The 24,516-nt window shown below is 40.2% G+C and overlaps 1 protein-coding gene across 1 annotated transcript in view; it reads right to left on the bottom strand.

The window, feature by feature from the left end:
- Positions 1–24,516, bottom strand: part of LOC134528938 (uncharacterized) — a 98,723-nt gene that overhangs the window by 57,180 nt on the left and 17,027 nt on the right. Inside the window, exon 2 of the mRNA XM_063362607.1 lies at positions 6,739–6,833. Within this exon, the coding sequence (XP_063218677.1) occupies positions 6,739–6,833 (95 nt within the window). The remainder of the gene's footprint in view (positions 1–6,738; positions 6,834–24,516) is intronic.

The following is a 24,516-nucleotide window of genomic DNA, read 5'->3' as shown; positions in this document are numbered from 1 at the left end:
TTACTGAACGAAATTATTTGTAGCTAGCACGCCGGTAAATTTTACTACGCTATGTTGTCTTCTTAGTTTTGCTTATATTAAAAAAAAAAGTGTAAGGCACAATAAAAATAAACATAAATTACTGTAGCATGTTTAAAAGTGAAAACCATTTGGGGGTTTGATAAACTTAAAAAGAAAATAATTAAACTACAATAGCTTGAGAAGTTTTTATTATTTTTCAAAGGTTCGTTTTAGCGTTGATCTATGAGAAAAACCGGCTCACTACTGACGTACAGAGAGGAAGCCTAACAAGCACATCAAGTTCTGCCATTCCCGATTACACCCGAACAATTCACCTTCGGCCAACCTCGGGTTTATTTTTATATATTTATATTTCTCTGTTTATTTTAATGTAGCTATACCAACCTAACTAACCGTTCATAGTATTTTAATGTAGCTAACCTAACCGACCACTTTTAATATTCGAATTCATTTTTCCTGCGCAAAAATAAAACAAATCCCGAAGTTGGCCGAAGGTGAATTGTTCGGGTGTAATCGGGAATGGCAGAACTTTATGTGCATGTTAGGTCTCCCGCGTACAGAGTGTCCACCCCTGCCAACAGGGTCAGGTTCACCCCCGAGTGCACAAGCACTCTGTGGCGACCAGGCCCCGCAGGCCGCTAGGAGTCGCCAGGCTGCGACGGGGTAGCTGGCGCATGCTAGATGAGTGTGTGGGGTTCAAGACCCCCGCCTGCACACCGGTGTAGCGGCAATGCGCGGGTCAAATGGGATGTGAACATACGGACTCGATAATAATGGTTTTTATCTGTATTCAATTTTGACTTGATGTAAACTTTTGGACATACGCCATTGCTATGCACATGTATGTCTGTGGGAGAAAACTACAAAAAACACAAAAGACAAAAACACAAATTAAGCCAAAACTTGCTGTTGTCAGGATATAAACACCACACAATACTCCACAACAGGAATATGGTCAACAGACAAAGAAAAAAGTATTGTGTGGTGTTTATATCCTGACAACAGAAATTTTTGGCTTAATTTGTGTTTTTGTATTTTGTGTTTTTTGTAGTTTTCTTCCACAGACATACATGTGCATAGCAATGGCGTATGTCCAAAAGTTTACATCAAGTCATGCACTCCCATTGCACTAATCTTTAAAAGATAATATTCAATTTTTAATCATTACATTTTCTTTAAAACGTCATTTGTTAGTAAAGGTGACGTTTGTGTATTCAGTCGGACTTGGTACGAAACATCGTTATTTAAGGAACGTATATTTTTTTGTAATTTTTTGTAAGGAACATATAAGTATATACAATACCTACACACACAAGCGCACACACACATATATATTTATTGTTACGGATGGGGAAACAATTCGAAAAGGATAGCCAAAGTAACAAGATACGATTTTATTTAACAGCTATTAATTTAATTGTCTGTTCACAAATTAATCATCTAGCCGCAAGTAATTTCCGCGCTCAATGGCAAAGCACTGGGGAAGGGGAGCAGGGAGCAAGTCACCGCTGCTAATCGGATTAGGCGCTTAGTGGTAATGGAAGTATGGGCGATATCTGCATCGCACCCGAACCACATGCAGGTTGCGCTTGGCTGCCTGGCTAGCCTCATCGCTATAGTCTTCGTAACAATACAACTTTTTGAAATTGAAAAAAAAGAAGCTATAATATTTTTGTTAATGTGTTCATTACAAAATGTTATGTATATGAAGTAAGATGCCTGAGTCGCGTAAATTTACGAGTATTTTTTCAAAACTTTTTTTAAAGGATTTGTGCTCAGGTATAGGTCATGTGAAATTTAATAAGGTATTACAATTTTTATAATGTTTCTTAGTGTAGCTTTTTAAAACAATTAATTTGTAAAACTCAAATTAATTCGTAAGTAAATATGTGCAAGCGAGAACAGCTTGTGCTCATTGGTAATTATTTTTAGCTTTTATTTCAATGAACTGCACAATTTTAACACTTATTCTAAACCCATCCTGCGTTTCTGAAGGTAATCCGCGGTCAAAAAGATTTCACAGTTTTATGGTATTACAAGTTTCTGTAATAATTATTTTTTGAGTATTTATTGCTCCCAGTTAGGCCACAACATGTTATATATAATTTTTCAGTTAATTTCATTTAAAATGAATTAATATTTAACAAAGTTATATTTGAATTGGAATTGCGTTCATTACTTAACTGCTGAAACACTATAACTAAATTTCTGCAGATTAACTATGTAGTATTATTGCAGGGTTCACAACCGTTTCTGTCCTGAGTCCTGCCCCTTTAATTTAGTAAATACCAAGTGTGGGCATTGAAGGTGTTTCCGCGATCAGTTTTTCCTAGTGTAACCGTCGCCTAGGGTAAGTCGTCCCGCTGTGCACACAGTGGAGTGGGATGGCGAGTGACGTCACCTTGACGTCCGGACCAAGAGAGGCCAGCGGCGCAGCGGCGGCTGAGGACGTCAGGTCCACAGGAGACATTGAACCAGGCGAGTAACGGCAGGTTCAACAGCCTGAACCGGTCCTAAGTTCACCCGCAACTGGCGTAATTGTTTGTCAAGTAACTCGTTCAAATAACCGAGCCAGCCACGTGTTCGACCTCCTGTCAAATTTAAGTAAAGTTTCCACAAAAAATTAGTCGTAAATACACCGATTCACCATCAGAGGTATTGAATTTATTTACTAAAGTAAACAGGCACTCGGTGCTCAGCGAGTATTGACTTTGTTCACTACATAGCATTTGTGAAGGTAAGCAGTTATTGTGACTCTTCCGCCATTTTCCAGGTACCGGGAGTCAGCTGCTGTTGGCGATTTCACGCTTGATTTATAGTTTCATTATCAAAAGGAATAATCACATGTTTAGTTTGTGCAGGTATTCGTACGCCAGAATTATGTGCTATACTACTGAGAAGTGAGATTCACGGTCAGGTCTCAAATTTCCCGTTAATGCGGGGCGTGAACTAATTTGTTTACATTGTTTACTTTGTTAAGTTTTGTTTGAATAAATGTTGAATATGTCAAGTCTCATTTTTTACTTCACAAATCCGTCATTTTTCTTAATCAGTGTTGTGAGTTTACCTCGAGCCAGAGGGACAAATACACACAACAAATTGATTGACATTGCACATATGTCTGGTGACACAATTTTCTACCGAAATAACATTAAATTATATTGAAACCTGCGTACAAATAGTCCTACAACGAAAACTATGGCGTGAAATTGCATTTACGTCCAATGATAAAACTTCTAAAAACCTACGTTTAACACCTTCTGCTGAAACCTGATTCAACAATTACTCTTGCAAATATTTTATTTTTAAAGACATTGAAAATTCAGAATCACTTAGTGCTACAATGTGAAAAATACCGGTCTTCACCGCATTTCATGTAAGAGACTAAATATAATTTTTTTCTCGGAACATTATTAAAGAATATAGATCTCAAAGTGTAGTTAAGTTTATATGTGTTGAGCTTCACTACACAGATAACAAATAAACACATATTAATTTCTATACCTGTTTTTACTCAGATATTTTGTGTAAGCATTCCTATACAATCATTAAGAGTCACTAAATTGTGGTAACTTAAAGGTAAAGGGATTCTCTAAATGATAAACTTTAATACAAATATAACAGCTCTATTTACTTCTTCAATTATACCAGTTGGTTACCATTAAATGATCTGTAGTGTATACTCGAGCTTTGTACTCTCTAATTGGAAAAAAAATTACATAAAACTCATGTTTGTTATAATAAGATTAAGTTATGGATGAATTCTTAGTTATGATTTCATTAATAAACATAGTTTAAATTCTGTACACACAATCAACAGAACTCGTCTTATTTATAATCAAACCTAAAATACTAACATATATTATGTGCATGTTTCTTAAATATATTTTCAGGAATTTTTTAGGCTGTTGTGTTCACTCAAAATGTTTACTCCTCAACAACTCGAGGAACCTACTACCATTTTTGGAACAAAATTTATTTATGTTGTCTTTTTTTACACAAACATTTATGCGGCCATCCATTAGCCAAAACAATTTTTTTTGGTGGCAGCCAAATTATCTAATTGTTTACACTTTTTTAAAAAAAAACGTATAAATATTTATTTTAGTTTCTGTTTTAAAAATCTGGCAGCTCTTGTGTATCTCATATAGCTAGAAATGTTTATTTGTAATTGTAAGCTAATATATAATGGGTGAGGTAGCTGAGATGAACTCTAGTGGAAATAGAATTTACAGTTTAAAAAACTGAGTTTTGGTTTGGATTAAGAGGCATTAAGTATTTATTTTCACTAAAGTTTTTAGGTTTTCCTGATGCGAAAGTTAATTTAAGACTTTTTTTAAAATGTTCAAACAGGCAAATAATTGATTTAATTAAATGGATTCTTTAGAAATGATATTTTTTAGATAGATATATTCTCTTTTATGCAGGTGTGTTTCTTTGGCCCATTACAATTTCTTTGAATGGAAAGTTTAAAGAAAAATTTACACCACATTTGACGTGTAACGGCTGTCCTCCTCCAACCTGTTACGCTCTTTCACCGCGACGAACGAGGTGCGTTTCGTCGCATCCCTGAAAGTCCGCAACCCGCTGAACAGCCCAGTGCCCGAGGGTCGTTTAACTGTTATGGGGCACCGGACGTTGCATCCTGCACAGCTCCGGCGAGCGGAATGACGAACATTCTGGTTCATAATGACCGTTGCCCCGGGAGGGGTGCACGAACCCCGGTTTTTGCAGCTACAAGCGACCCAGCCAAGCTCTGCCGCGCCGACCGGAGGACAGCGTCATCGACGGGAACACAACCGAGGTGTTGTAATGGACGTCACCAGTACCGAGGGTCCCGGGTTCGAGTATGTACCCGCTCGTTAAGTACCAAGTAAGATACGTTGACGAAACGAGTAAACACCGAGCTAGAGTAAAGGGGAGTGGCAAGAGGATTTAAGTGACTGGTGCGAGTCCCGGGTAACACTCGCTCGGTAAGTACCAAGTAAGATACGTTGACGAAACGAGTAAACACCGAGCTAGAGTAAAGGGGCGTGGCAAGAGGATTTAAGTGGCTGGTGCGAGTCCCGGGCGAGCGAGTAACACTCGCTCGGTAAGTACCAAGTAAGATACGTTGACGAAACGAGTAAACACCGAGCTAGAGTAAAGGGGAGTGGCAAGAGGATTTAAGTGACTGGTGCGAGTCCCGGGTAACACTCGCTCGGTAAGTACCAAGTAAGATACGTTGACGAAACGAGTAAACACCGAGCTAGAGTAAAGGGGCGTGGCAAGAGGATTTAAGTGACTGGTGCGAGTCCCGGGCGAGCGAGTAACACTCGCTCGGTAAGTACCAAGTAAGATACGTTGACAAAACGAGTAAACACCGAGCTAGAGTAAAGGGGCGTGACAAGAGGATTTAAGTGACTGGTGCGAGTCCCAGACGAGCGAGTAACACTCGCTCGGTAAGTACCAAGTAAGATACGTTGACGAAACGAGTAAACACCGAGCTAGAGTAAAGGGGAGTTGCAAGAGGATTTAAGTGACTGGTGCGAGTCCATGGGGCTCGGCGAGTAAGACTAATCCAGCGAGTGGGAGCGAGCAGACGAGTTGGAAAAGGGGCCGAGTTTAAAGCACAGGACGAGGTGTTACAGCGCGCTGAGGGCTAGCGACACTCGCTCGCCCTGCGAGCGGCGGGTGGCAGACCTCGGTGACGTTGGGGTGATTTGACGCCACGTCGCGACTGGCTCAGTGGTTGAACGGGGCCGGTGCCGACGAGACGCGGAGGTCAGCGTTCACATCTCTTCCTCGCGCCTTGGAGAAGCTATACGCACCGCCGAGAGTACCGAAGCGAGTAGTGACACTGACAGCGACCGCGCATTCGGAGGGTTTGTTTACCGTAGCACCTGAGTTAAACAACAAAGATGGCGGCCAATAGTATCAATGCCATTTATTTTGAGAAGTTTTCTGAGCTTCGTTTTAAGCAGTTGTAAATACTCACTGTCACACATTTTAATGAAGAGCTATCCCGTGTTTTCCATTTATATTTTTATTGTCTAAGTCAACAGATTGATAATCCACAATTCGTACTAATGCGTGTACTGGGGTTAATGGCCTGTAATAATTTTAAGCCCCACATTTGTATGTTTTATAAATTGTTTATATTGTGTGGGTGTTGCAGATTGGCATATTAATTATGCCTAGAACTATATGTCCACAGCAAAGGCGACATTTGGAAGTCACGAGTTAGTGCGGTAAGTCCTCAATGCAGGAGTATTCCATATGTTAAGCGAAAGATTATAATTGTCTTATAATATGCCAATAAATATTTTGTTTCAACCTTTTATTTTGATATGGCACATAAACACCATCTCATTTCCCATTTCTCATTCACTTACAGTGAACAGGAATATGTGTGCATTTTAAAAATATGTACATAATTTCCATACATTATTTCTTTTTCTTGCAATGTAATTGTATTTGGAAAAATTTTTCGAGTCTTCAATGACAAAAAATTAATTTTTATAAAAAAAAGATAGGCTACTTCTGAAGGACATGTATAACGTATGTATAATTTGTCTTGCCGATTAATATTTTTATACTATCAGCAGGCACTTGGGTGATAGTTTAATTCTTGGTTTCATAAATTGAGCACCCATACACTCAATAAAACATTGATTCGGGCAACTGAATTTGTTTTAGTTTAAAGTGTGCTGAAGAGTTAGTATTAAATTACGTTACCATGTCTTCGTTATTGAAGCGTTTCAGCTGGAGCTGATAGTCTGGCAGGCGCTCATAAACTAGCTTGCCGATTCCTTGGTTGCACGTCGTTTGAGCTGAAACAAAACATAGTTCATGGTGTCACTTCTATACGAAAGTAGTTACTTATAAATCTATCCTTAGTTTTTGTTCATTTATTCAATCAACTAAATATCACAATTTAAACGAAGAATAATTCAAATTTAACTATTCGTTCCTAACATCATGATTATAAGGTAGATTTTTCGAGTAGTGGTTGCAATGGGCAAAAGTTATTGTATAAGCATTTTATGGTCATATGCCATTACTGGATTATACTGGTTTGTAGAAACCACATTAAGAATGGGTTACATATATTAAAATATAACACACGCAGAACTAGCTAATAGTACATGCCTAGACAGCACACATAATTCAGTGAAAGGAGTTTAGTCAGAATGAATTACTGCACAGACAAACACAGTTGGATGACAATGATGAGACAATTGAAAACAAAAGGATTAAATACAGAAAAAACAGCATTGGAAAAGGTAGCGACGCACACACGAACCTAAAAAAAAGCCAAGATAATCTGAACAAATCCACGACGACAGCAGGTATGAACACAATAGGATATCTAAGAAGTTTTGGGAAATGACATCTGCTCCCGTCATCAGGCTTAAACATGACACTGGAGAACAAAGTTTGAGATGTGTTTGACTCCCTCTATTAGCGTGGCCAATAATTGGTGAGCACTCCCCTGATTGGTCGCGCACTTTAGAGATGATTTTACTGGTTGGAATTTGGCTGCGAAGTTGGTTGTTTCACCATCGTGTTAAATGAAATGAAATTTAAATAAAATTTATCCGTGTAATTTTTTTTTAATTCAGTAATGTATTTTCTGATAACATCGATTTTCCTGAAAGCAAATTTCAATTATTTATGTTTCATTTTTATTGGGTGTTCTTACTGTATAAGTGATATTTTAAGAATGTTACCCCAGTCATGTTTGGTAAGTATCAATTCATATGATTCACCCATCCATAAGTTTTGTGCTCCTTAATGCGCGTTGTAATGGCTGTGCCAGTTCTCCATCGCACATGCAGCCAAATTCACAGAGAATCTGATGAACACAGTTCTGACACTGAAAATTGTCTATAGCTGGTTTTACTCTGGTGATCATACTTCTGATTGTGGAATTAGACCTGAAAACATTGTCTATGTCAGTTACCTAATCGTCTTATTATTTTCAGAGAGGCCATGGACATAGGGAGTAATCAACGTACTACTTGGCTTTTGGGCAGTTTTATTGTTGAATGACGTGGGATTTTGTTGATGATGCCTGGTGGGTAACCATTAACTAAGAGTTCATCTTTAAAGTGATTTAGTTCATCAGCAACTGATTTATTGTCAGAACCAATTTTTCAACTCGGTTAACTAAAGGGTGATTTATGCCAGTTTTGAAGCTTATTGAATGGTTGGAGTTGAAGTGCAATGTGTTGGCTTGCATGTTCTTGATTCCCGCATACTTTATTGTTGATGCAACAATTTCCTTCGGAGACGAGAATATCTAGGAAATAAAGGTTCCCGTCAGTTTCCATTTCATATGTAAATTGTATATATGGCTTGCTTGATTAAAGGGAACTCGCAAACACTTACGAAGACAAATTTTTAGGATGGCTGTAATTTATATTCAATGCTTCCTGCTTTAAATTTGCCCCTTAATTTTTAGAGTATTGCGTCATCGTTTGGAAGCTTCATACTGAAAGATGGCCTTCAAAAAAAGTGTAATTGACCTGTGTTCCTGTAGACTTAGTAGGTACTTAAAAACAAAAAGGCCTAGAAACGTACGGGCCATGGCATACGCCAAGAAGCCATATGAAAAGTGAACAGAGGCGGAACACATGTAAAATACAAAGAATTTAGGTGTTAACACCCCAAAAGATTGGTGGGTGATAAGGTGAATCGTAATATATAAAAATATAAATAAAACAATTAAATCTGGTTACTTCTAGATTATTTTAATGGTTAACTTATTTTATTTTGAACAAGCCAGATTTATCATAGTAGGTATGGTAGTTAATACTTTTGGTCACCACTTTAATGACTTACAAACTAGTGACAATAAATATTTTTATCAAAATTCACAGGTTCAGTAAACTCAAAATTTAGTACCTTAAATTATAATTGAATTGAATTTTACTACACGCAGGCCGGCCGCGGATACTTTGATAATTACTTTACAGATTACATTTATTTTAAGGTAAGGTGAACAAACAAGGTTTCAGAGTAATGAAATAAAAAAAAAACTACTTTCCATTATTCTGGATTGACAAGTACTTTTCATTACTATATTGTATACCTTTTTCTTTAATTGGTAGTTGAATAGTTCGCAAATTGTTCGTAGAGAATTTAAAACTTTAAGATTTCTTACATTGTGTCTTCCAAACATAGACTTAGCTGCATGCGAAGTGCTGACATCCGAACGGCGTGACGGGGCAGATAGCGGACTAAAGTTGACAGCACGATGCGTGGAATTTAGATGGCCGAAATCAGGAACTCAGTGCGGGTAGATGTGGTTGTCTACCCATCACTGGGGATGGAAAACCCCACTGTGAAAACAAAAGTTCGCACAGCGTTATTAAGTGGTTATGGCCAGTGGGAAAGTTCTCGGCCACAAAGGGCTCAAGAAAACAGGAAATCAAAAGGGTACTAAAATCTCTACTCACCAAATTGTGGGGTAGGTCGGTGGTACTATCTATCCATGATGGTAGACGTCCACTAGCGCGGTTGCACGCACTTAATTCGCCAGAAAAAACACTAACACTAATATGATGTTTAAACTTAAAATTGTAAGGGTATTTTCCCCTGGTCGTCGCGACTACATCCTATATTCTTTGATGTCCGACTTCTCAGTAGGAGAGACGCGGTCGCGATAGAAGTAGCGCGGCAGATGTAGGATGCTCCCTGTACCACAGTAGATTGTGAGAGTCCCTTAGTTCCTGCATGGGCTCAAAACCGAAAAGGGGGGGGGGGAAGAGAGAAACAGAGTGGGCGGAGCTAAGCGGGCCATGGGAGGAAAGGTACCTTGGGATTGGTCAGGGCTTGTGCCACAAGAAAAATATAAAACTCTCTATGAGCGCCATCTTTAGTTGGGACAGGCGCCATGAGATAGCGCACCTAGCGGTGGCGTTGCTGTATGCCGTCTAAGGCAAAGGGGGATTGGAAGGTGGTGTTCCCTGGCGGGAGAAACAGACATTAGCATGCTTAGTTTCGGTTGTGCTCGAGAGATCGCGCACAAGCCTCGTGCGTGGAGCGCAAGCATAGGCGTGGCTTGTTCCTAAAGGAGAGGAGGGGTTGACGAGGGAAGGGGCATGGTCTTGCCTCGGTCATGGTTCCTGGAAGCATAGCAGAAAACCTATGGCGGGGAAGTGCTTGTTTTATGCCGAGACCAGCACATCCGCTTTGCTCGCCAGGGCCTCGAGCCTGGGAAAGCGAGCTAGGCTCGCCTGACGAGGCAGGTACCCCTGCGTGAGAAACAAGGTGGAAGACACGTTAGGCAGGGAGAGTTATCATGTCTGTTCCTGCATGCCGGCGAGATAAAATTGACTCGGCTAGCCTACGCTGCGTGTAAGCGTCTGTATGTCTCTGCTGAGACGTTGAGACTCTCTAAAACCCACTAGTAAAGTTTTAATATGTATAGCCCTGGGTGGTATAGATGAGAAAATAAATTTTGATGAGGTACTCTAGCTTATGGGAAAGCAAAAATATTTTAATAAATAAAAGTTGAAAAATTGAGCCATTAAATTACTGATTTTCGGCTCAAATGTTTTGTTGAAATTACGCAGAGAACGTACAATAACTATTATAGTAGATGCCGATTGGGTTATCATACATTTGAGACATGCGAGGATGCTGGCAATGAATTCACGACCTTATCCACAAGAGCGTGACACACAAGGAACCATTCTACTGAGAACTTTGAAAACTAAGAAATTTAAATCGATCTATTTACTTCGGTACTGTCTGTATGAACCTTTTTCATTCCCCCTCCCCCCCCCCCCCCCAGAGAAACTCAGTAAAAAACTTTTGTAAACTCCTAGAAAGGAAGATAAATTAAAAATATTTCTCAATATTTTGATGTTTCAAGTACCAAAACGAAGGGTCTTTGTGCGGTCCTTGGTTATAAATATCGCGCACAAGTTAACCCAGGCTGTGACCTTTAACCCAGCGCACACCACCCGAATGGGAATCACATTTTGACAATATCAATTTTACTCTTTCTACTTAACATGCAAATACGTTATTATGTGTAACTCTTTAAAAAGTTCTGTGATAAATTCATGGAAGAATTTTTTCAACATAATTTTAGTCGTAAAATTTACACTTATAATCCATTCAAAACTATTGATTTTCAAAGTTTGTGACAAGCCCATAAACTATCATGCAGTCTGAAAATGAGTCAGAATGTTTAACACTCAAGTAAGTCTTCACGGGTCAGGGAAAACAGAAAGTCCTCACAGGTCTATAAAGTTGCTGTGGCATGAGTGCGTCTAGTCTTTGACAGTCAAGTGGTTACCTGTGTTGGCCCAGGGCTCTTGAGACTATCTGTCTGTACATCATTGGTGGTCAATTCTGAACCAATTCCAGGCAACGTCCCATCCAGCGTCTCGTGCTCATAACATAAAAAAATATATTTAAAAATAATATGGATTTAGAAACATTTTCAGAACATACACGCACCATCTAGTGTATAGACTAATAAATTGGAGTCAATTATGTTTTTTTGTTGCGTAGCACCACCAGAACTATACAATACTGTACTCACCGAAAAAAAGGTTTCTAATTAGTGGTTTTAAAGTATAGTGGAAGTATGTAGCAATTATAATAACAGTAGCAATTACAACAGTATATTGTAGTGGTCACACTGCAAGGTACCGTAAGCAAAACTGCACTGTATAGTTAAGGAAACGAGCACATGTATTTATATCTGCAGAGACTATAAAGTATAAATGACCTCTATTATAATCTATCAAAATCAACGTAGAGGCGTGTTCATCAGTAATACTAAATAATATGTTGACAACAATGTAATTTCTGATTTTTTGCAATGTGGTTTATTAGTAACAGAATTTTTTTTGTAAATTATTTGGTTTTTTGACACCACAAAATAATTTAATATTCACTACAAAATGCTCGGTCGGGTCTACACTTACAAATGTAATTTTTTGCAGATAAATATCTTATTTTTCAGCTCAGGATGTTATTCTCTCTGAAGGTCCCAGGCAGTAGCGGCGCAGTGAGTTCAGAACAACTAACAACCTGGTTTAGGTGTGCGCGATGAAACCTAGGATTTTCGGTATCAGTCGCTGTATCCATGACTTCTCGCGTTGCGCATCAATTGCAACCTCTTCCCGCGTGTCTTCATTCTGTGTGGCTGGACCATTTTGCTTCTGTATTTCCAGGGAGTTCAGTTTCTAACTGACCAATAAAAAATTTGTGTGCTACTTAATTTTACAACCGTTTTCTAAACCACGATATAAGAGACTTCTTGCGTTGTTCTGCCAGCTTTTCCTACGCCAGAAAAAAAAACACATTTTTTTCATGATTTTAACTAAGAAATGGCCACAGGTCACAAAACTTCGTGACATAACATGTAAAACACATTACCTCTTATCTTAAACCCTGATATGTGCAACACTACGGGTAATTAAAAATGTCGGTTGTTATAGATTGAATACTTAAGATGTTTAAAACTATAACCACGAAATTTTTTGTACCTTTAAGGAACTGCGATCAATTGCCGTCATCAGACGCACGGCAAGCTCTTGTAACTGTTTTGTCGTAAAAGGTTTACTGTGTCCATCTGTGTTGTCTTAGAGGTTTCGTCCAAGCTGTTTACATATTGTCAGTAATTTTTTTCTCGTTACTTTGTCCGTTTTAATATTCATTTAGTTATTTTAAGTTCCGAAGTAAATATCATTTCTGCCGTGAGCCCTGAGCAACAACATATCAAACCACTTCAAATGGCAGCTCTTAGCAAGCAAACATCAACCATTAAATGATTTACAGTCCAAAGTACTTCCTGTTTCAATGCAGTGAGTTTTATAAGATAGCAAATAAATTAAATTGTATCTTTGATATATTTTTGCACATTACCATTTTATTTTCAACAGGCCCTCAAAACTATGTGCAACACTTATCAAAAGTTCAAAAAATAATATTTCGTTTAGCAAAAATAAAACCTCTTTGTTAGTGCGTTAGTGCTAGCCCAACAAAACTGCTCCTTGAAAAAAAAAATTTACTCTTTACAATCATATCAGTATTACAATTCTTTACACTTGGCACAATCTCCTACTTCAATGTTGGATACGCTTGTATAAATTAAAATCACCTCCTCTTGCCAAGCTATCTCGCGAATAAAAAGTAAAAAAATGTTAACTTGTCTGTGTTGACTTCTGAGAAAAAGATTGTGTCACCTCAACAGTGAGTTAACTTCTAGACAGCAAGAGTAGTATATAATAGCCGGTCCGGAAACAGGGTTCAGGGTGTGGTGCCGGTGTGGGTGTCCGCCATCTTGGATTGTGACGTCACGGCGGCCATCTTGGATGGTTGTGACCTTGACCTTTGACCTTGACCTTGAATTTGATCCTCAAAAATCGCCAAAATCCGCCAAAATTGGGCAAAATTTGCCCAAAATTCCTCAAAAATCGCCAAAATTTCCATTTCTGTGGAAAAAAGTTCCGCCAAAAAATCTCAAAAAATTCCACAAATTAAAAATTTCTCATTTCGAGGGAAAAATTTCCCGTTTCGAGGGAAAAATTCCCGTTTTTAGTCCTTAAAAATCCCAGCGGCTGAAAATTCCTAAAACTGGCTTAAGCATCCTTAACTCAAGCCTCAGTTAAGCCATTTCTAGGAATAAGGATACCATGGCCGCCATCTTGAATTATGACGTCATCGTTGCAATTTCCGTTACGGCCGCCATCTTTAAATTTATTATCCGATTTTAATGAAAAAAAATTTAAAATTCATAAAAAAATTCACTTAATAAAATTTTTAATAAAATATTTAAAAAACAAACATTTACGACACGGAGCTCGGAGTCCTCGGTTCGAACCCGACGAGTGCAAAAAAAATAAAAATGGCGACCGATCCTTCCCCCGAGGTGGCTGCAGGCATACTGACTCCCACCACTTTTTATCATCATCTAGTATGACGTCATGGCCGCCATCTTGTCTTCGATGCTGGAAGCCATCATCATTGTATCGTCGTTGAATGCGCCGATGACATGTTAGTTTAATTCGTATCCGCAAGAGTGCAGTAATAATTTATTACTGTGACATCCGCCATCTTGTCATTTGGCCGCCATCTTGAAAATCCGTAATTATTTAGCTAGAAATTCGGGAAAAGTTCCAAAATTCATTAAATAAATCACTCATTAATTTACATATTGATTCGATCGATTCCCGTCCTCGGTTCGATACCCGATCGTTGCAATAATGTTTAATCTTATGTAAAAAAAATAATTTAAATAAACCATGTTCAACATTCTTAAAGAGACTTTAAATCCTCTACTACCACCATCCTATCAGACATCAAGACCACCATATTGGAAATGTGTAATTTTAATGCTAGAGATCCGGGAAAAAGTTCAGAAATCATTAAATAAATTTCCGATCAATATACTGATTAATTAGATCGACTAAGATCCTTGGTACGATCTAGGATGATGCAAAAAAAATTAAATATATCATCAATTTAACATAATAGTAACAGGTTCGAGGAATTAAACACCGCAAGTTCTTTTACAAACATAATATTTATTACATAATTTCTATTCTACTACAGGATCACTTACGAAAGCCAACAATCTTATAATCATTTAGTTCCGCAGCGGTGTGAAATGACTAATTCTTAGCTCCAATCGGTTTATACTAGACAGAGTCCAGCCAGAACCTTTACAGACATAGTCCACCTCTTCTTGACAGAGTTTCTGAATACCGTTTTTAACAGTTTGCTTCACATCGTTAGAACTGTAAATTACTGCAGCAGATGTCTTGAATGCACACTTCTTCACTTCGTCATCGAACGGATATGGCTTTCCATATATACAGTCCAACCACAAGTTATATTTCAAAGGTCCGTTTGTTGCTACATCATCAGTAAGCTGATTGATTATCTTCTGTCTGATATCGTCAAGAAAATTACAAATGTCCTTCGACTCACCGAACGTATTTATCAATTCGAGTAAACCATTTAAGGCACTCATCACATCGAAACTTCATGCGAGAAGGATTCTTCGCGCATTTGCTCCGCTCATGTCTTCGTGCATCATGGTAAAATGCGAACGACGTATCACAGTAGCTGCAAGGATACCGTGGTGATGAAGACGATCCTTTCAGACCCGATCCAGATACAGGCGTTGCAACAGTAGTACCATTTCCAGGCATTCTCTTATGCACATCGATGCATCGTTGTTGCGCCGAAACCTTTACTTTCTGCCGCACAGCAGGACCTTTGCATGCCTTCATGTGCGTTTTCATATTATCTTTTCTGGCAAACTGCTTATGACATTTCTCACAAACAAACATTTTACGATATAGGTTCTTGGCACATTCGCTCCTCTCGTGTCGCCGAGCATTGCTGTTGTTTGAGAAAATCTTGTCACAGTAACAGCACCGATGTTCGCTAGTTGTCAAATCAGCATCCATTGAAGTCTCCATCGAGGTCGTATCGTCGATCGTCGTGGTTTCCTGCACATCCAGCTCAGTAGTCATTAAGCTATCTTCTGCTGGTGGTATCACATCTGTTGAAATCTCCTCCAATGTTGACATCGTCGTCGTTGCCAACGGGATCTGCTCCACCATTGTCGTCGCTGTCGTCAAGGTTCCCGTAGACGATGATACAACGTCCATCGAGTTCGGCGTTAAAGTAGGTAAATATGCCATCGAGTTCTCAAGAACAGGTAATTACGCGACTTATTCACCAGATAAAATAATCTAGGTGATCCTTACACCGTCGACGACAGTAACAAACTGAGCGACCTGCTGTCTAGGACTCGCTTATATACATGCACCGGATGGAATAATACGCAAGTCAAATCAAGAACCAATTACTATAATACCAGAGTCAAAACAACATTAAAAATAGAAGGACCATCAACGAAAAGGCAGCACATTTGGAAGCACCGACAACGAAAAGGCAGCACCCACAACGAAAAGGCAGCACATTTGGAAGCACCGACAACGAAAAGGCAGCACCGACAACGAAAAGGCAGCACCGACAACGAAAAGGCAGCACATTTGGAAGCACCGACAACGAAAAGGCAGCACCGACAACGAAAAGGCAGCACCGACAACGAAAAGGCAGCACATTTGGAAGCACCGACAGCGAAAAGGCAGCAGCGACAACGAAAAGGCAGCACATTTGGAAGCACCGACAACGAAAAGGCAGCACCGACAACGAAAAGGCAGCACATTTGGAAGCACCGACAACGAAAAGGCAGCACCGACAACGAAAAGGCAGCACATTTGGAAGCACCGACAAAGAAAAGGCAGCACCGCCAACGAAAAGGAAGCACATTTGGAAGCACCGACAAAGAAAAGGCAGCACCGCCAACGAAAAGGAAGCACATTTGGAAGCACCGACAACGAAAAGGCAGCACCGCCAAAAGAAAAGACAGCACATTTGGAAGCACCGACAACGAAAAGGAAGCACCATCAACGAAAAGGCCGCACCGCCAACGAAAAGGAAGCAAATTTGGAAGCACCGGCAAAGAAAAGGCAGCACCGCCCACGAAAAGGAAGCACATTTGGAAGCACCGACAAAGAAAAGGCAGCACCGCCAACGAAAAGGAAGCACATTTGGAAGCACCGACAACGAAAAGGCAGCACCATCGACGAAAAGGAAGCACATTAATTTGTCATTGACTGCAATATTCATTGGTTCCAATATTCATTGGCTCCAATATTCATTGGCTCCAATATTCAATGGCTCCAATATTCATTGACTCCAATATTCATTGGCTCCATCAGTCATTGACACCTACAGTCTTTTGGTTCCAAAAGTCTTTTGGCCCCAAATATATTAGGCTAGAATTCTTCGAGTCTAAGAGACTATGAGACCACATGGCTACGAGTCTAAAATGATCTAGCTGGTTACGAGTTATACATGGCTTGCGAGGCTACAGAGCTACGAAGTTTCTAGTACACAGGTTTACATGACTGCGAGGATACAGGACTACAAGTCTGCAAGAGTACTTGACTACGAAGGTACTCGTCTACATGACTCCAGTTACCGCATCTGTCCTCGACAGAGTTTCCTCTTTTGCTCCAACTGCTCCATCAGCATTATGTTATAAGATTACAAGGCCTCTTGCTTACGTAGCTTCAAGTCTACGAGCCTCCAATGCATCATGACTACGAGACTACGAGCCATGAGGTTACGAGTCTATGCGATTGCGAGTCTTCTAGGTTACGTGATCGCGAGGCTATAGGACTACGAAGCTTCCAGAACGCATGGTTACGAGACTGCGAGGCTACAATTCTACGAGGTCCCAAGACATCCTGGCTACGCGACTACGAGCCATGAGGTTACGAGACTACGTGACTACGAATCTTCAAGTTTACGAGACTGCGAGGCTACAGAGCTACGAAGCCTCTAGAAAACGAGTTTACGTGACTGCGTGGATACAGGAATACAAGTTTGCATGAGTTCTTGACTACGAAGCTACTCGTCTACAAGGCTCCAATTGACACATCTGTCTTCGATGGAATTTTCTCTTTTGCTACATCTACGCCATCAGCATTATGTTATAAGATTACAAAGCTACTTGCTTACGTAGCTTCAAGTCTACGAGGCTCCAATACATCATGACTAAGAGACTACGAGCCATGAGGTTACGAGACTATGCGATTGCAAGTCTTCAAGGTTACGTCATCACGAGGCTATAGGACTACGAAGCTTCCAGAACGCATGGTTACGAGAATGCATGACTAATTGGCCGCATGGCTACGAAACTTTATGTCTCTAACTGACTACAATAGCACTATTCAGTGGTGAGAGTTAATTTATTTCATGCAAAGGTACTTGCTGCAAGCAGTTCCGCTTTTCAACATCAGATGACGTCACGTTTTGCTTGCAGGTAAAATAATATTTATTTATTTTATGCGGGATGCGGTTGTTCACTATCGATCGCATAAGAAGAATGGCATCGATAGTCTTCAAGGAGAAGGAAGTTCGTCCTTCCTGCTAGTGCTTCTCAGATTTCTCACGGTCCGCCATATTGGATTGCGACGTCACGGCTGCCATCTTAGATGGGTGTGACTTTGACCTTTGACCGAAACCGCAGGAATGATCGCAAGCACTCGGATTAATCATCAAAATATTGATAAGAATAATCAGGAGCACACGGAGAAAACCATCATAATATTGGCAAGAATAATCAGGAGCACACAGAGAAAAACGACACACGTTTTCTTTGATATCATAAAATTACAGAAAAAAATATTTAAAAATAAAAATAAATTAATAAAAAATTTAAAATAAAAACAAAAAATACATAAACAGATTCTGCTAGCTTGTAAACTTATCATTGTTGAGCAAAGATAGAGTTCTAGTACAAGCCAGAATTTTATGTATTTTTTGTTTTTATTTTAAATTTTTTATTAATTTATTTTTATTTTTAAATATTTTTTTCTGTAATTTTATGATATCAAAGAAAACGTGTGTCGTTTTTCTCTGTGTGCTCCTGATTATTCTTGCCAATATTATGATGGTTTTCTCCGTGTGCTCCTGATTATTCTTATCAATATTTTGATGATTAATCCGAGTGCTTGCGATCATTCCTGCGGTTTCGGTCAAAGGTCAAAGTCACACCCATCTAAGATGGCAGCCGTGACGTCGCAATCCAATATGGCGGACCGTGAGAAATCTGAGAAGCACTAGCAGGAAGGACGAACTTCCTTCTCCTTGAAGACTATCGATGCCATTCTTCTTATGCGATCGATAGTGAACAACCGCATCCCGCATAAAATAAATAAATATTATTTTACCTGCAAGCAAAACGTGACGTCATCTGATGTTGAAAAGCGGAACTGCTTGCAGCAAGTACCTTTGCATGAAATAAATTAACTCTCACCACTGAATAGTGCTATTGTAGTCAGTTAGAGACATAAAGTTTCGTAGCCATGCGGCCAATTAGTCATGCATTCTCGTAACCATGCGTTCTGGAAGCTTCGTAGTCCTATAGCCTCGTGATGACGTAACCTTGAAGACTTGCAATCGCATAGTCTCGTAACCTCATGGCTCGTAGTCTCTTAGTCATGATGTATTGGAGCCTCGTAGACTTGAAGCTACGTAAGCAAGTAGCTTTGTAATCTTATAACATAATGCTGATGGCGTAGATGTAGCAAAAGAGAAAATTCCATCGAAGACAGATGTGTCAATTGGAGCCTTGTAGACGAGTAGCTTCGTAGTCAAGAACTCATGCAAACTTGTATTCCTGTATCCACGCAGTCACGTAAACTCGTTTTCTAGAGGCTTCGTAGCTCTGTAGCCTCGCAGTCTCGTAAACTTGAAGATTCGTAGTCACGTAGTCTCGTAACCTCATGGCTCGTAGTCGCGTAGCCAGGATGTCTTGGGACCTCGTAGAATTGTAGCCTCGCAGTCTCGTAACCATGCGTTCTGGAAGCTTCGTAGTCCTATAGCCTCGCGATCACGTAACCTAGAAGACTCGCAATCGCATAGACTCGTAACCTCATGGCTCGTAGTCTCGTAGTCATGATGCATTGGAGGCTCGTAGACTTGAAGCTACGTAAGCAAGAGGCCTTGTAATCTTATAACATAATGCTGATGGAGCAGTTGGAGCAAAAGAGGAAATTCTGTCGAGGACAGATGCGGTAACTGGAGTCATGTAGACGAGTACCTTCGTAGTCAAGTACTCTTGCAGACTTGTAGTCCTGTATCCTCGCAGTCATGTAAACCTGTGTACTAGAAACTTCGTAGCTCTGTAGCCTCGCAAGCCATGTATAACTCGTAACCAGCTAGATCATTTTAGACTCGTAGCCATGTGGTCTCATAGTCTCTTAGACTCGAAGAATTCTAGCCTAATATATTTGGGGCCAAAAGACTTTTGGAACCAAAAGACTGTAGGTGTCAATGACTGATGGAGCCAATGAATATTGGAGTCAATGAATATTGGAGCCATTGAATATTGGAGCCAATGAATATTGGAGCCAATGAATATTGGAACCAATGAATATTGCAGTCAATGACAAATTAATGTGCTTCCTTTTCGTCGATGGTGCTGCCTTTTCGTTGTCGGTGCTTCCAAATGTGCTTCCTTTTCGTTGGCGGTGCTGCCTTTTCTTTGTCGGTGCTTCCAAATGTGCTTCCTTTTCGTGGGCGGTGCTGCCTTTTCTTTGCCGGTGCTTCCAAATGTGCTTCCTTTTCGTTGGCGGTGCGGCCTTTTCGTTGATGGTGGTTCCTTTTCGTTGTCGGTGCTTCCAAATGTGCTGTCTTTTCTTTTGGCGGTGCTGCCTTTTCGTTGTCGGTGCTTCCAAATGTGCTTCCTTTTCGTTGGCGGTGCTGCCTTTTCTTTGTCGGTGCTTCCAAATGTGCTTCCTTTTCGTTGGCGGTGCTGCCTTTTCTTTGTCGGTGCTTCCAAATGTGCTGCCTTTTCGTTGTCGGTGCTGCCTTTTCGTTGTCGGTGCTTCCAAATGTGCTGCCTTTTCGTTGTCGGTGCTGCCTTTTCGTTGTCGGTGCTTCCAAATGTGCTGCCTTTTCGTTGTCGCTGCTGCCTTTTCGTTGTCGGTGCTTCCAAATGTGCTGCCTTTTCGTTGTCGGTGCTGCCTTTTCGTTGTCGGTGCTTCCAAATGTGCTGCCTTTTCGTTGTCGGTGCTGCCTTTTCGTTGTCGGTGCTGCCTTTTCGTTGTCGGTGCTTCCAAATGTGCTGCCTTTTCGTTGTCGGTGCTGCCCTTTCGTTGTCGGTGCTTCCAAATGTGCTGCCTTTTCGTTGATGGTCCTTCTATTTTTAATGTTGTTTTGACTCTGGTATTATAGTAATTGGTTCTTGATTTGACTTGCGTATTATTCCATCCGGTGCATGTATATAAGCGAGTCCTAGACAGCAGGTCGCTCAGTTTGTTACTGTCGTTGACGGTGTAAGGATCACCTAGATTATTTCATCTGGTGAATAAGTCGCGTAATTACCTGTTCTTGAGAACTCGATGGCATATTTACCTACTTTAACGCCGAACTCGATGGACGTTGTATCATCGTCTACGGGAACCTTGACGACAGCGACGACAATGGTGGAGCAGATCCCGTTGGCAACGACGACGATGTCAACATTGGAGGAGATTTCAACAGATGTGATACCACCAGCAGAAGATAGCTTAATGACTACTGAGCTGGATGTGCAGGAAACCACGACGATCGACGATACGACCTCGATGGAGACTTCAATGGATGCTGATTTGACAACTAGCGAACATCGGTGCTGTTACTGTGACAAGATTTTCTCAAACAACAGCAATGCTCGGCGACACGAGAGGAGCGAATGTGCCAAGAACCTATATCGTAAAATGTTTGTTTGTGAGAAATGTCATAAGCAGTTTGCCAGAAAAGATAATATGAAAACGCACATGAAGGCATGCAAAGGTCCTGCTGTGCGGCAGAAAGTAAAGGTTTCGGCGCAACAACGATGCATCGATGTGCATAAGAGAATGCCTGGAAATGGTACTACTGTTGCAACGCCTGTATCTGGATCGGGTCTGAAAGGATCGTCTTCATCACCACGGTATCCTTGCAGCTACTGTGATACGTCGTTCGCATTTTACCATGATGCACGAAGACATGAGCGGAGCAAATGCGCGAAGAATCCTTCTCGCATGAAGTTTCGATGTGATGAGTGCCTTAAATGGTTTACTCGAATTGACAGTTTGCGACATCATGCGAAAAAATGTAAAGGTGGAGTCTGTGCTCCTACTGCTGAACTACCTGCCGACATTTCGACTCCTCGCTTTAGATTGGAGACACGAAAGCGTACAACCAAAAAAACAGATGCCCAGCAACCGATTGTTATGACGTCTGAACATGGAACTAAACCTAAGACTGTGTTCGTAGCATTACAAGTGAACGATAATGGCTTCTACTTGGCGCAGTCTGCATTTCATGGAACGTTGAAAGACTACTATTATCTAAATACGTTCGGTGAGTCGAAGGACATTTGTAATTTTCTTGACGATATCAGACAGAAGATAATCAATCAGCTTACTGATGATGTAGCAACAAACGGACCTTTGAAATATAACTTGTGGTTGGACTGTATATATGGAAAGCCATATCCGTTCGATGACGAAGTGAAGAAGTGTGCATTCAAGACATCTGCTGCAGTAATTTACAGTTCTAACGATGTGAAGCAAACTGTTAAAAACGGTATTCAGAAACTCTGTCAAGAAGAGGTGGACTATGTCTGTAAAGGTTCTGGCTGGACTCTGTCTAGTATAAACCGATTGGAGCTAAGAATTAGTCATTTCACACCGCTGCGGAACTAAATGATTATAAGATTGTTGGCTTTCGTAAGTGATCCTGTAGTAGAATAGAAATTATGTAATAAATATTATGTTTGTAAAAGAACTTGCGGTGTTTAATTCCTCGAACCTGTTACTATTATGTTAAATTGATGATATATTTAATTTTTTTTGCATCATCCTAGATCGTACCAAGGATCTTAGTCGATCTAATTAATCAGTATATTGATCGGAAATTTATTTAATGATTTCTGAACTTTTTCCCGGATCTCTAGCATTAAAATTACACATTTCCAATATGGTGGTCTTGATGTCTGATAGGATGGTGGTAGTAGAGGATTTAAAGTCTCTTTAAGAATGTTGAACATGGTTTATTTAAATTATTTTTTTTACATAAGATTAAACATTATTGCAACGATCGGGTATCGAACCGAGGACGGGAATCGATCGAATCAATATGTAAATTAATGAGTGATTTATTTAATGAATTTTGGAACTTTTCCCGAATTTCTAGCTAAATAATTACGGATTTTCAAGATGGCGGCCAAATGACAAGATGGCGGATGTCACAGTAATAAATTATTACTGCACTCTTGCGGATACGAATTAAACTAACATGTCATCGGCGCATTCAACGACGATACAATGATGATGGCTTCCAGCATCGAAGACAAGATGGCGGCCATGACGTCATACTAGATGATGATAAAAAGTGGTGGGAGTCAGTATGCCTGCAGCCACCTCGGGGGAAGGATCGGTCGCCATTTTTATTTTTTTTGCACTCGTCGGGTTCGAACCGAGGACTCCGAGCTCCGTGTCGTAAATGTTTGTTTTTTAAATATTTTATTAAAAATTTTATTAAGTGAATTTTTTTATGAATTTTAAATTTTTTTTCATTAAAATCGGATAATAAATTTAAAGATGGCGGCCGTAACGGAAATTGCAACGATGACGTCATAATTCAAGATGGCGGCCATGGTATCCTTATTCCTAGAAATGGCTTAACTGAGGCTTGAGTTAAGGATGCTTAAGCCAGTTTTAGGAATTTTCAGCCGCTGGGATTTTTAAGGACTAAAAACGGGAATTTTTCCCTCGAAACGGGAAATTTTTCCCTCGAAATGAGAAATTTTTAATTTGTGGAATTTTTTGAGATTTTTTGGCGGAACTTTTTTCCACAGAAATGGAAATTTTGGCGATTTTTGAGGAATTTTGGGCATATTTTGCCCAATTTTGGCGGATTTTGGCGATTTTTGAGGATCAAATTCAAGGTCAAGGTCAAAGGTCAAGGTCACAACCATCCAAGATGGCCGCCGTGACGTCACAATCCAAGATGGCGGACACCGGCACCGGCACCACACCCTGAACCCTGTTTCCGGACCGGCTATTATATACTACTAGCAAGCATATTTTCTTCTGTGAAAAAATTGTGCTAGCGTGATCATTAAGGAGATGCATCAATATGTACACTTAAGTAATCTTCCTGCTGTGGATTATTATAAGTCCCGACAAGACACAGAAATTCACTACGGCGTCGAGATAAATACTAGCGTGATAAAAACAATAACCAGTCCACAACATGAATTCAGTAATTGATTGTCTCTGGCTATCACGACTTCCGACTACTCCGATGAACACTCTGCAAGGCAACTCCTACCTCTATCCTCTGGAACTGACTTCGAACGAAGCCCTGCTATTTATTACACAAGGTTTTTTTTTTCTTTCCCGAGGTGTGGTACCAAAAAACTGCAATGATAGTGAAAAATCTTTCAGCACGAATCAATTACTCTACAAACAAAATCTATATTTGGTCCGATATATTAATTCTTCGTCTTCCATACTTCTCTGCTGAGGGCCGGCCATCACTTATAGAGCAGCCTCCTGTTGCGCTTCACCTCCCGCGAGATTATCTTTCCTAGCCTAACTTAAAGAAATTATTATTTGGTGTTTATAATTGGTCTAGGTTGGGGTGGGACCTAACCGTGTCTTAACATGCTTGCATCGTTGTCCCCTGCATGGGGGTTCCGGTCGGACATGGCCGCCACTAGGTCAAAACCTGCGTGGACACAGGGAAAACCTTGGGCCAGGTCACAAGGCTCCAAAGCGGGCAGGAAATCACTACTGTAATATAGGAAAACTCCAGGTGAGAAGAGTTGAATGGGGGGGATGAAACTGTAACGCATGGGGTTGAGGTACTAGGGCCCGCCAGAAGGTGGCCATTTTCTGCATGATTACATAATAACCGGGTGAA

The sequence above is a fragment of the Bacillus rossius genome, chromosome 2 (assembly GCF_032445375.1).
Source record: "Bacillus rossius redtenbacheri isolate Brsri chromosome 2, Brsri_v3, whole genome shotgun sequence".
Lineage (NCBI taxonomy): Eukaryota > Metazoa > Arthropoda > Insecta > Phasmatodea > Bacillidae > Bacillus > Bacillus rossius.
Note: the sequence above shows the minus strand (reverse complement) of the source record. Positions and strands in the feature narration are given on the sequence as shown.